Below are 13,337 nucleotides of genomic sequence, written 5' to 3' on the forward strand. Positions count from 1 at the left end.
AGCATACACATGGCAACAGGAATTCATTCACATGTACACAGAACACACACAAGCACCAGGTCAACACAAGCACATAATCCATTGGCACATTAGTTATAAAAGCAAGCTGCCCATTACATTTAGGGCCAAACATACAAAATGACTTGCGAATATCCCTGCCCATTCAACATCATCAGTACCAGCAATATCTCTATCGCCTGCCTGCCACCCACATATTTCCACCCTCATCCTCTGAACTAGTCTCTCTCGTCCTCGACTGCTAGTCCCCTGAGATTTAACGGGAAATCGGTTCCATTTACCGGCAGGCAGCGTTTAACGGGAACGACTCATAGGGTTGTGATGGGTGGGGGTACGTATCCACATCCTTGACCTGCCCGTCCAGGTAGGAATAAAGCACAAATCCTCCACAGTAAGAGAGGGAGATGCTGCAGGAATCAAAACAAACAAGCAGCAAGGCAAAGCTGCTCCTCCCTCCCCCAAAAAAAACAGATAAGATGACGTTGAGGCTGCACTAGCTTCTCTGCTGCTGCGTTGCCGTGGCGCGTTGCTGTGGCTGGTGTGTTCAATCCAGAGAGAGGGAGATAGACGAGAAGGAGGCGGACCACTGACAAGTGAGAGAGAATGAGAAATGGAGAAATGAAAAATCTCCCCAAAACAATAAAATGGCAGGCTCCAGGAGCAGGTTTGCCCCTCCCCATGAACCCTATCCTCTCCCCCTCATTCAGCCCCCACCTACAGATAGCTGGGCTGGGATTTAGAGGCATCCGTGATAGCCTGGAGGCTCAGTGGTTGTGGTTAGTAATGCTGTGAGGTGGGAGGGAGGAAGGAAGGAGGGATGGGATGCGGGAGGAGGGGGCCGGCGTTTGATAGTGTCGAGGGGGGGAGAGTGGAGGGGAGAGATTCTGCTCCTCTGGCTCCTCCAAAGAAATCCAGACACGAAATCCAGACACCTCACGACTCCTCTATCACATTTGTATTGTCTTTCTTCTCCACCCCCAACCCCCACCCCTTTTGCCTGGCTCTCTCTCTCTCTCTTGGTTTGTCCCTCTGCTGCAGTCCTTGCCTCTTCCAGCTGCACGCGACCGTATTCCGGGCTGTAACAAGCCCCAGTATCTCCGACCCTCCTGCTGCTGCAGTGGCTGAGCAGTGCGAAGTGATCGAAAGCTTGCACTGGATCGAGCCATCGAGGGAGAGCCAGCGAGAGAGAGAGAGCGAGAGCGAGAGCGAGAGCGAGAGCGAGAGCGAGAGCGAGAGCGAGAGCGAGAGAGAGAGATCCTACGCTGTTGTGAGGCGTCACCAGGGAGAATGCTCTGCACTTGAAATTACGTCACTGAGTGGGGGGGGGGGTTGATAGATTTACTGCTCTGCTTTCGTTTAAAGGGTCCACGGTATATTCCTCTCCGACAGCCCCGCTATTCTCCTCAACCTCTTAGCATCCTACTCTCTGGAGGCGGGGACCACCCCTGGACGCTGCCCTCCTGACCAGAGAGGTCTGTTGGGTCACAGGCGGATAAGCCCCCCCTGGGACTCCAAATTAACTCTACCCATGTGGAGACTGGGAGGCAGCAGCTTATGGGAAATATAAGAATGGCGCTAATCAAATGGACTCCAGTGTATCACTGCTATTAGAGATGATGAGCCTCTGCCTCCAGTCCACAGTCAGGTCAGGTCAATGTGATGTGCCACTAGAGATCCTGGGTTCGAGTCCAGGCTCTGCCGCAGCCGGCCGCGACCGGGAGACCCATGGGGCGGCGCACAATTGGCCCAGCGCCGTCCGGGTTAAGCGAGCATTGTGTCAAGAAGCAGTGCGGCTTGGCTGGGTTGTGTTTCGGAGGACCTTCACCTCTCCCGAGTCCGTACGGGAGTTGCAGCGATGGGACAAGACTGTAACTACTACCAATTGGACACAACAAAATTGGGGAGAAAAAGGGGTAAAAAAAAAAGAAGAACATTTTGGGGGGGGGATCATGGTAACAACCAATCACTGAATGTGCATCAACCCTTTTGTTCTCAAGCCAGTACAGCTGTATTATAAGCGTGAAAGTTAAGAACACACTTCTGCACATTCTTTCAAACTGTCGCAGTGTGTGCCATTCTCATACAGTAGGCCACACACTGGAAGGGAAGCCTTCTACCACAGATACACTCTCCCTATACCCTGAATTAATGATATAGGGAGGTGGTGGTGGTGAATTATTCAACGCAGGGCACGCAGAGAGAAAGTTGCAGAAACTGAATAAAGCTCTGCGTTAGATAGGGTAGCTCTGGGGCACACTATGAAACCCTTTGAACAGGTGATATATCCAGGTTCGGCACTGGACACTGAATATGGCTCTTCTGACCCATAGGCACACAGCACAGCTTAAACATGGCACTCAAAGTCATGTCAATCATAGCAAAGCATCATCTTCCTTTACAACCAAGTGACAAATATCCACCGACTATCAACTAGGTCCGCCTCTCTGAAGGGGTTTGCCAGAAGTCGACTGTCCAGTCAGAAAGATCCAGCAGGTCAACAACAACAACTAATCACATCAAAACCTCAGAAGAGTCAAGTTCGTCTGTCACTCACATCCCCAAGTTAAGCATCTAACACAGCAGGCGGCTGGCTCAAATCGTTCAATTTACATAGGCGAAGAAATAATATTGTCAACCCTGATATAAAGATTGAGGAAGGGATAGACCACACCACAGGTCTGACAGATGTCATTCAATTTCAGCTAAGCAGAGTTTTAGTATATCACTGAAGGATCCAGCAACACGATATCCATCTGGAGGTTTGAGCCTGACCCCCTGTGGTCCCAAGCAAAGCCATGTACAGCACAGCTCCGAACACAAGCCCTTGTTTTTAACCCCTACAACCTCCCATTGGTTATTCCATTGATATGCCAGCGTTGGTTGTGACATTTTTGTCATGTTGTGTCCTACCTCGTGGCAGTCCTGTAGTAACCTCTGGAGCCCCCACTGGCCGTTGAGCCTCTCCAGCCACTGTTGGGCCAATTCCCGGTTCTGGTTGCCTCTGTGGAGGAGAGCAGAAACATAGAGCCATTCATTCACACAGTGCATCAATCACTCTACTGGTATCTGCAACTGGAACTCGATGTATGAGGTTGATGGCTTCGGTGCAGCACACCGAACAACAGTGTAAAGACGAGAGTCGGCCAACGGTCTCATCTAAATATCTCCCTCACATGTGGTCGCCCCATGCTATTGTTGGCGTGGAGAATTGGCTACGGGTTAACTAGGCCCCTCCTTGCCTCGCCCATCAGTATGAATGTCATGCTCTGCTGTTAAAGTATCAACGAGGGGAGTTTCTTTTCAGGTCGCTTATGCTTTGTCTCCTCGTGTGTACCGTTGTGTTTGTGAAGCCCACCTGCTACCCAGACCACTTCATTATCACCATAGTAATTAACTCGTATTGATGAACAACATTTTATATTTCAATATCCACCGTGTATTCATACATGGTGTTGTGCCTCTGCTAAGTGACAAGTGACACATCTACCTATACCTCATGCGTTTCAGACTTGACCACAGCACCCTCCCCCCCCCCGCCCCGTATAAATTAGGACAGGTGTATATTCAGTTTATGGGTCGAACAATCCTATGGCGCCACCCACCTGTTAGCGAGGGTGTCCACACGCTCCCTGATGCGGTCCGAGTAGATGTTGCTCTGGCTAATGAGGCTCTCTCCGGCCTCGATGACAGCCTTGATGCGATGCAGGTTGAGCTCCATGGTGGTGGTAAAGTCCTTGTGCTTCTTGATGGCAGCCTCCACCGTCTCCACCGTGGTGGGGAGCTCAACGTGAGCCAAGGCTGACTCCTGGAGGGGGCCAGGGAGAATGGACAGAGTCAGAACCGCACGTCAGTGAGGCGCCGAAAAGAGATGGTTTGTAAATGTACAAGAGATTAGAGGGAATAGAACGAAAACTGAGAGAGAAAATGGGAATATTACTGTAACAAGCTCGTGTGTAGTATGTGCTCACAGACATGGGTATCATCTCATGGCATTTTATCAATAACTACATTAGCATGTTTAGTACATGCAAGAGGTGTAGATTCTATTTTGCTGAATGATAAATATGCTGATCTCTAAGGACTATAATGAGGTCAGGTTTCAGTCATTATTGGCAAGGAACACTACATTGTACTCCTGATCAATGGATATCTGAATTGTGACTGCTGAATTGTTGTGTTCAACACAACTACACGTAAAGCAAAGCGATAGCGTAAGGACATTCCTATATGTATGGTCGGATACACGATACAAGGGTTGAGAGAAACATGGGTGAAAGACCAAAAACAAGTCATGGCACTCTGTTTGACAATTATTCAAAAAGAAATCCTTTGGCCTCTGTGCCTAAGGGAGAACTGGGTCTCTGGTAAAGGTATGTCATCAAACCAGAACAGACATGCTCTGACACACGGACAGAGCAGTCGGGGGAAATGCCTTCTGACATTGCAACTGGAATGGAACACTGTTCTGCACGCAAAGACCCTGCAATGGAGTGCACTTTATAAAGTGGTGTGCATATTCCAGCATGCATAGCCTATAGACCATTATACTGTACATACTCACACACATGGCCCAATAAAGGACGATATACTGTGCATGAATATAAATGCAAAACAAAAAATTGTTTAAATGAACTATATGTTGACATTTTAACCTCATTGTCATGTCTACTCCCGCTCCAGCGCTCGACGTCGCCGGTTTACTAACCACCGGTCCTGGCAACCCATCATGACGCACACCTGGCAACCCTCATGACGCAAACCATCATGACGCACACCTGGCAACCCTCATTATGCACACCTGGCAACCCTCATTACGCACATCTTGCTGGGATTTCCTGCTATAGAGCCACCTATGAATTCTACATCTAGGCTAAAAATCACAGGCATATGCTGTGCTGTGTGTAACTGGAAAAGCAACCCTCTGATCATTTCCACAATGCCCTTTACACATCCTTTTTGGTTCCAGGTAGAACCCTTTTGGGTTCCATGTAGGGCCAGCTTCAGATTAGCTAATGATGATTTGGGATTAATTGACTCAGTAGGCCTAACTACTAGACATTGCTAATAGATATATTGATGTTGGGATGTCCAACAAGAGGCTAACTGACCTGGTTGTTGAGGAAGGCCTCGGCCTGCTTGACGTCCCTCAGGAAGAGGTGGAAGATGTGCGCCTGCACCAGCACCTCCCTCCGGCTCTCCCACATCTCCAGCAGCTTGTTCCAGCCCACATCCAGCTTCTGGAGCCACTGCTGCAGCGCCGCATATGGCAGCGGCGCCTCCTCGGCCTCCAGCAGCTCGTTGACCGCCTGCAGCCGCTCGTAGTCCTCCTCGTACCTCCCGATCTCCTCCTTCAGGGCCGCGTGGCGGTTGATCAGCCTCTCGGCCTCCTCTAGCGCGTTGGGCAGCTCGTCGCTAGCTGCCGCCGTCTGCGTCTGCACCAGCCACGTCAGGAAGGAGTCCAGGTCCTGGATGAACTGCTGCAGCCGCCCCGCCACCATCAGAGAGTCCTCGCAGCCCTGCAGCGTGCGCTTCAGCTCCTCCCACTCCACACTGATGCCCTCGAAGGGCTCCAGGACCTCCATGGCCTTGGCCGGGTGCGAGATAGCCAGCTCCTCTGCCTCCTGCTGCAGGTGAAGCAGCTTGGGCTCCAGCACGGCCAGGGCCCCCTCCATGGTGGAGAGTCGGCGCTGCAGGGCCAGCACCCCACCCAGGTCACTCCCCACGTACTGAGTGGCGTCGATGGCCTTGCGCTTCTCCTGGATCTGGGACTTGATCTCAGCACACTCCAGCAGGTAGTTCTGGAGACGGAGGACAGAGTCCAGGTGGTCCTTCTTCTGCTCCACCATCTCCACGATGCGGTTCCATCTAGAGGGGAAAGACAAGAGCACAGGGGTGTGGAGGGGGGAGGTAACAGGCAGGGGCACAGTGGTGGGGAGAGGGGGTACAGACAGGGGCACAGGGGTGGGGGGTAGACAGGGGCACAGGGTGGGGGGTTAACAGGAAGGGGCACAGTGGTGGGGAGAGGGGACAGACAGGGGCACAGGGGTGGGGACGGGGGGGTAACAGGAAGGGGCACAGTGGTGGGGAGAGGGGGGACAGACAGAGGCACAGGGGTGGGAATGGGGGCAGCGTTAGTCTGCATCCGCTTGAAGCTTATAATTCACATATAATTCAGTCAGTATACAAAAACATACACTAAGTATTAAATATGAAAATACTTTTCATTTTGCCCAAGAGGATGGAATCAAGAGTGCAATTGATCAAATGCATTAATGAGGGACATTGGTTTTGCTTGTTAGTTGTCATTTGCATCTCAAAGGCTTTTGTCTTTTTCTTCACACAGGCTGTTAATATGGTCCCCATGCAAAAGAACAGGCATGAATTATAGTCATTTAGCGAAGCATATCCGACATGACGTCATGCCAGGACCCTATAGCCAGAGGCTTCAAACGGTATCAATATCATGAAGCACCATTGGCCAGATATGGTCAAAGCATTAAGCAAACCTGAACAACAGAAGCCGAAGTCTACCTAAACTATGTCACAGAGATGTACAATATCAATGAACGCTATATTTAGTCACAACTAAAACAGTTTGAGACTGAGGGAGAATATAGTAAAGCCAAATAGAACACATTTTGGGCAGGTTGGTCTTGCACCCGGTGTGGCAGGCAGTCGACACAGATGGTCACCCTGAGATAGGCTATGTATGCCAAAGTCAGGAGGAACTGGGCCACTGTAGCATTTTACCAAAACCATCATCCACTACCCTGGCCCTGGCCTTAGATCTGTCTGCCTGTGTCACCATGGTGTCACTAGGGTCTCTGGTCCAATCAGTCCCCTTCCAGGTCTATCAGCAGGGAGCATGTGATCATCATGGCTTCTGTTGCTCCCGATCTGGGCCAAATAAGAACAGTGGACCAGATTATTCTTATCAACTCTCCTCCCTCCCCTTATATTGTAGGAAATTAGCTAAGAATGAGGTAACTGGGCCACTTTGAAAAGAATATCATCAATGCACTACGCACCATGTGCTGTACATGGATTTACAGATGTGTTTCTATGGCTGCGTTTACACAGGCATCCCAATTCTGATCTTCTCATTTCTTTTTGAATTGGTCTTTTGACTAATCAGATCTCTTCAGAATTGGGCTGCCTGTATAAACGCAGCCTGTCTAGTGTTCAGTCTGATTTTTTTTTTTTATCCTGTGTTGATGAATCTATTCAACAAAATTTAACTCCCATGTTATTATGCAATGCAGATAAGTCACACTTTCATCACATATTGGTGCTGTGTGGGTAAACAGAGAGACCCGTAGGTCTATGTTATGTCTTGTTGTGGAGTAGACCTGGGGTGCATTCATTAGTGCACACCATAGCAAACTGTAGCAAAACATTGTTATTGGTAAAGGTCAGTTTAGTCCTTCCCGGTTTTGGCCTTTTGCTTCTGTTTGGTTCCTAGTGAATACACCTCGGAGTTGGTCAGTCAGAGAACAGTGGGGTGGGTTACCTGCTGTTGAGGTGGTCCTGACAGCCTCTAACCTCTGTAGAGCTGGGGTGACCACTGTCCAGGAGCTGCTGCACTATCTGGTTCACGTCCAGGATCCTTCCCATCAGGCTGTTCATCTCCTGGTCCAGGCTCTCAAACCTACAGAGTGTGAAATGAGAGAGTGTGAAATGAGAGGAGGGAGAATGTGTGTTTTAAATGACAGTGTTATGTAGCCCTTATGAGGGAGGGTTCAAGGAACGGATTCCCTAAAAATGTATGACTAACTTTAGAACTAAAAGCATGACTTAAATCTAACATTCTCCCTATGATCTCCACCCCAGACGGGAGCTGTACCTGTGGGCTATGACCTCCACGTCCTCCAGCCTCTCTGGAACCTCCATCTTGTTGAGCCACTGCTCCTTCTCGTCGATCCACACCTCGCAGGCGTTGACCTCGCTGAACATGAGGTAGACAGCCAGCGCGTCGTGCAGCCACTGCTGCCTCAGGACGGCCACCTCGGCCACCTCGGCGTACAGCTGCTCCGCCTCGCCCATTCTTGACTGCACCTCGTCCAGCTCCCGGTAGTGCAGTGGCAGCGCCACCATGTGTTTGCGCAGAGTTACTACATGCAGCCGGTGCTTGTCCACGGCCTCGCGCACACCCCGGTGCTTCTTGAGCAGTGACTGGGTGGAGTACTCGTCGTGGCCAAAGTCCTCACTGGAAACCAGGCGGTAGGCGTCCTGCAGCCATGCCAACAAGTCGTCCGTCTCCGTGCTGAACTGGAAGAAGTTGAGTGCCTCCTGCAGGTGGCCCAGTCTCTGCGCCGCCTGGTCCTCCAGCCTCTTCCACTCCCCTTTCACCTCCATGATGCGCTCCTGGATGCCGCCCGTGCCAAAACTCTTCTCCATCAGGATCTGCTTGCCCTTCTTCATGATCTGTTGGAGGAGGGAGCGGTGGGCCAGCAGCTCCCCAGCCAGGGTCTTGTGTTTCTGGAGCAGCCGCAGCACGCTGCTCAGGTCCTTGCCGCAGGTCTGGGCGGCCAGGATGGAGCTCTTCTCGCGGATCCAGGCCTCAGACTCCTCCACCTCCTGGAAGAAGGCCCAGAGGTGCTGAGACTCCTCCAGCTCCGAGCGCCGCTTGGCCGCCAGCTGCTTGAGCTCCTCCAGGCAGGTGCTGACGTGGTTGACCCGGTTGCAGATCACCTGGGGGTCACAGGGCTGGTAGCCTGGGAAGGAGAGAGAATAGGGAACAGGGGACAGCACTCAATATACATGTCTTTATTAGTGATGTCTATGGGGGACTGTATCCAAAGACTCAATTAACTTTGCATGTAAACAAAACACTACTACTGGATGTAAAACGGGCGTAAAGTTTTACAAAATAACTATGTAATATCCACAAAATTGAAATAACTAAATTAATTCACTTCTGTATTGTAAATGGATCTTCAGAAAATAAGTTGTGGAAAGTCATGCTTGCCCTCTTGTGGGTCTCTCAGGAAGTGCCATGGTCATCTTCACCACTCAATGTACAGTAAACTGTACTCCTACACACTCTTAATACAAAACACTCCTTTTTTTGTTAACTGTGCTTTTTTACGGGACCATGGGAGACATAACAGCAACAGCCAGTATTTCTAATCCTATCGTATCCAAATATTTTCCTCCCTCAAAATCACCAAGTTGTTATGAAAGCACATTCCACTTCTCACTGAAGATGATCTGTGAACATAGCCATCTGATGTCTTACCTTCAATGGTGGTGAATTTGAGAGCGGCTGTGTTAAGGGTCTGCACCCTCTCTGCCTGCACTGTGATGTCAGCTTCCTGGAGGCTGTGTTTCTGCAGCAGGTCGTCCACCTCCAGCAGATGCTTGCCGAAGTCTTTGGAAAGGAGCTGGACCTGTGGTGAGAGGGAGCTTGGTCACCTTCCTGACACTCAGCAGTGCTTCCACTGACCATGCTGCCTGTACTGAAACGTCAAAGTCAATTTCTCAAGGGTTTCTCACTGTTTTTTCATGTACTGTATCTCCACATTACCATTTCATGTGTACACAAATGACAACCCACAGTCTATGCTGTTGAGTCGACACAACTTAGAGACAGTATAGCGTTCATGTAACGTCAAAAGCATGACACAATACTTGTCTCACCTGCATGTCCTCCATCCAGTCGATCATGTAGACCATGTCCTGGAAGGTCTTCTGCAGGGCCAGGTTCTTCTCCAACCGGGCCTTCCTCCCCACCACCAGCTCCTTCAGCAGGCTCCACTGGCCCAGGATGTTCTCCTTGCGGGCCGAGATGCGCCGGATGTCGTAGTAGCCCTCCGTCTCCATCTCCCCGGCCAGCTCCACCACCACCCCGATGCGCTCCTCGTACGACGAGATGTCTGCCTCAATGGCCTCGTGCTTCTTCATGGCGGCCTCCACCGCTGGCAGGTCGTAGCCAAAGTTATCCTGGTGGGACAGGACATTCAGTCAGGCAGAGGATCACTTAACTACAGGCAGGTGATAGTGTAAGGGTTTACCCAGTCAGAGCAATGCAGTCATAGGAAAATACATCTAAATATACCAATGTATATTTAAAAGTAATTCATGTTATACAATACTTTGCCATTGGTTCTAAAAAAGACATTCTAAAGACATTTCATTCTCAATCCACAGCTGTAAGACTATTGCTATATAACTGTGATGATATGGCCCCTGTGTGATATGTTAGAGACATTAGTCACTTCGGCCCTGTGGTTCCTACCTGAGACACGAGGCGCTGGTTCTCGTTGAGCCACGCCTGTCTCATGGTGGTCTTGTGGTCAAACCGCTGGGCCAGCAACTCCAGCTTCTCCTGGCGAATCAGCTCCTGCCGTAGTGCCACGCCTCTCTCGTGCTCCGCCTTCTCCAGCCTCTCCCACGCCTAGCCAAATGAAAAACAGAGGGAAATGTACCCATAATGCAGCATGGTAACAAACATAAAGAGGAGTAATTTGCACGGATTTGCTACATTTTAAAGAACCTGATATTGATAAAGAAGGATTTTATATTTGCCAAGACCTGTCCAGTTGTTGTATTATCTGCTCAGGCATTTGAGACACTCCTTATTCCCACTTATACCAGTATTCATTACCTTATTAATATCAGAGATGAGTTTCCCTTCATGAGGCACGTATGGTTTCTGGTTGTTAGCTCTGAGCTTGCTTTGGATAGTAAAGAGGAGCACCTCCAGGTTCCCCTTCTCCTGGAACCTAGCACAAGACAAAGTGTGTTTCACAAACATCCTGAGACACAGACAGAACGCCGCAGCCCGTCTGGTGTTCAACTTTCCCAAGTTCTCTCACGTCACCCCGCTCCTCCGCTCTCTCCACTGGCTTCCAGTTGAAGCTCGCATCCGCTACAAGACCATGGTGCTTGCCTACGGAGCTGTGAGGGGAACGGCACCTCCGTACCTTCAGGCTCTGATCAGGCCCTACACCCAAACAAGGGCACTGCGTTCATCCACCTCTGGCCTGCTCGCCTCCCTACCTCTGAGGAAGTACAGTTCCCGCTCAGCCCAGTCAAAACTGTTCGCTGCTCTGGCACCCCAATGGTGGAACAAACTCCCTCACGACGCCAGGTCAGCGGAGTCAATCACCACCTTCCGGAGACACCTGAAACCCCACCTCTTTAAGGAATACCTAGGATAGGATAAAGTAATCCTTCTAACCCCCCCCCCCTTAAAAGAGTTAGATGCACTATTGTAAAGTGGTTGTTCCACTGGATATCATAAGGTGAATGCACCAATTTGTAAGTCGCTCTGGATAAGAGCGTCTGCTAAATGACTTAAATGTAAATGTAAATGTAAATTATATGGCTACATATGCATCAATGTATATAGTATAGGGGTTCTGGATAAGAAAGCAGTTTGACCAGTTAGTGATGTTGAAATATTCTAGGAACAACCACATATCCAGCATCTTGTAATTGGAGCATATGCCACTTAAAGGGGAAATCAGTAGTTGCTACATCCATTTTTGGACTAATAAATTAATGATATGTACTAGGCTTGGGCGGTATCCCGGGTGGCGCAGTGGTCTAGGGCACTGCATCGCAGTGCTAGCTGCGCCACCAGAGTCTCTGGGTTCGCGCCCAGGCTGGGCTGGGTTCGCGCCCAGGCTCTGTCGCAGCCGGCCGCAACCGGGAGATCCGTGGGGCGACGCACAATTGGCATAGCGTCGTCCGGGTTAGGGAGGGTTTGGCCGGTAGGGAGGGTTTGGCCGGTAGGGATATCCTTGTCTCAGTATGTAAAAAAAATAAAAAATAAAAAAATGTAATAAAATGTATACACTCTACTGTAAGTCGCTCTGGATAAGAGCGTCTGCTAAATGACTAAAATGTAAATGTAAAATGTACTTTGCACAAGGTGGGCTCCGTTTGAAACCTAAAATCACAGGTGTCATATCCTAGATCCTGTAACTTCAAATAACCATCTGCTCAGAAGTGATGACAGACCTGTATTTTTTCCTATTACTAAGTTACTAGGGTAGTGACGGTCATGGAATTTTGGATGACGATTATTGGTCAGCCAAATGACCACGATCACCGTTATAATCGTTTGAATACTGCACGAATGCCCGGCCGCCCTGTCTTAAGTTAGCTGTTTGTTCCACACAAAAAATAAACGCTTATGACGGTTTTCATGACGGTCTTCATCCATAGTCGTCGCTTACACAATCATTGTGCCAGTCCTATGAATTACGCAACTCATCAATAGATTATCCGTGACATTTCCTGCAGGCTTGACCTTCACAGCAAAGGCCTTCATTACTACATGTGACCTAGCTCCACACACTGTCTAGTTGTAACCTAATTCAAAAATAATAAGTGGTCATCACTGAGTCATCACTGAGCAGATTCCAGAGTTATATGATAGGTGACCACCTCTGGCCATCGAGGGCTGCCAGGGCAACTAGGCTGGGTGAGAAGCCGGGTAAGGCCTCAGAGATACTAGTCACCAGAGGAGATGTCTATCTTCTAGCCACAGAGTGAAAGGGTCTGGAGACACATTTGGGTGTCACATCACTTAGATCCAGTCCCTTTTGGTCAAATAGGGCATGAGTCACATGGCACGGCTAACTGGGTGCTTAATTATGCCAGACATGCCAGCTTAGGGCCTCATGCTAGGCCTCATGCTGATACTATTGTGCCCACACCTATCAATGTGTAGGTTTTTTTTGTTGAATACCGCAACAGTTATGTCATATAGCACACATCAAATGAGAATCAGATGAATCAAAAGCATTTGTCTGGGGGCATTCACTGAGAAAATAACATCAACCGATAAGAACTTTAAAACTATAAAAGGGTGAAACTATTGACTCAACCTAAATCCTGTCCTAAAACTAAAGCATCCAAATATTGTTTAGTGATATTTGTATAAAACAAAAGTTTGAAGTTTGAAACCTTCTGTTGTATGAACGGGACCACTATACAGTAGATATAAAATGTAATTGGTGCTATTATGTGTCATTTGCACAGTGTTGACTTACTTGATGGGCTTCTCGATGGTGCAGTAGGTGGTGAAGGCTTGAAGCTGTTGCTGGACACCCGTTAAGGAGTTGGCAAACTTCTGGTTGCTGATGATGCCTATGGTCTTCTCGATCCACTCCAGGAGCTCCGAGGCCAGAGCCTCATATCGATCGATCATCTTCTGACCGTCAATGGCATTGTCCAACACCTGTATAACACGTAAACATTTAGCATGGATGGATTTTACGTAGGAGTGATTTAATTCATAACTTTTGATAGTGGATAATGGATTGATAATAGATTGAATCGTTATCAGTTTGTTTTGACCTACACAA

The 13,337-nt window shown here is 49.2% G+C and overlaps 1 protein-coding gene across 7 annotated transcripts in view; it reads right to left on the reverse strand.

The window, feature by feature from the left end:
- LOC139547745 (spectrin beta chain, non-erythrocytic 4-like) overlaps window positions 1-13,337 on the reverse strand; it is a 62,041-nt gene that overhangs the window by 29,688 nt on the left and 19,016 nt on the right. For 6 of the 7 annotated variants that reach the window (XM_071356786.1, XM_071356783.1, XM_071356782.1 and 3 more), the window contains exons 9-18: window positions 13,023-13,210; window positions 10,625-10,742; window positions 10,256-10,414; window positions 9,658-9,960; window positions 9,257-9,407; window positions 7,862-8,732; window positions 7,529-7,666; window positions 5,127-5,883; window positions 3,621-3,823; window positions 2,929-3,019 (exon numbers count right to left, since the gene is read on the reverse strand). In XM_071356786.1, coding sequence (XP_071212887.1) covers window positions 2,929-3,019; window positions 3,621-3,823; window positions 5,127-5,883; window positions 7,529-7,666; window positions 7,862-8,732; window positions 9,257-9,407; window positions 9,658-9,960; window positions 10,256-10,414; window positions 10,625-10,742; window positions 13,023-13,210 — 2,979 coding nt within the window. Of the gene's footprint in view, window positions 1-299; window positions 1,193-2,928; window positions 3,020-3,620; window positions 3,824-5,126; window positions 5,884-7,528; window positions 7,667-7,861; window positions 8,733-9,256; window positions 9,408-9,657; window positions 9,961-10,255; window positions 10,415-10,624; window positions 10,743-13,022; window positions 13,211-13,337 lie in introns of those variants that run through there. The other variant, XM_071356784.1, reaches the window with a different exon arrangement.

The sequence above is a fragment of the Salvelinus alpinus genome, chromosome 21 (assembly GCF_045679555.1).
Source record: "Salvelinus alpinus chromosome 21, SLU_Salpinus.1, whole genome shotgun sequence".
Classification (NCBI taxonomy): Eukaryota; Metazoa; Chordata; class Actinopteri; order Salmoniformes; family Salmonidae; genus Salvelinus; species Salvelinus alpinus.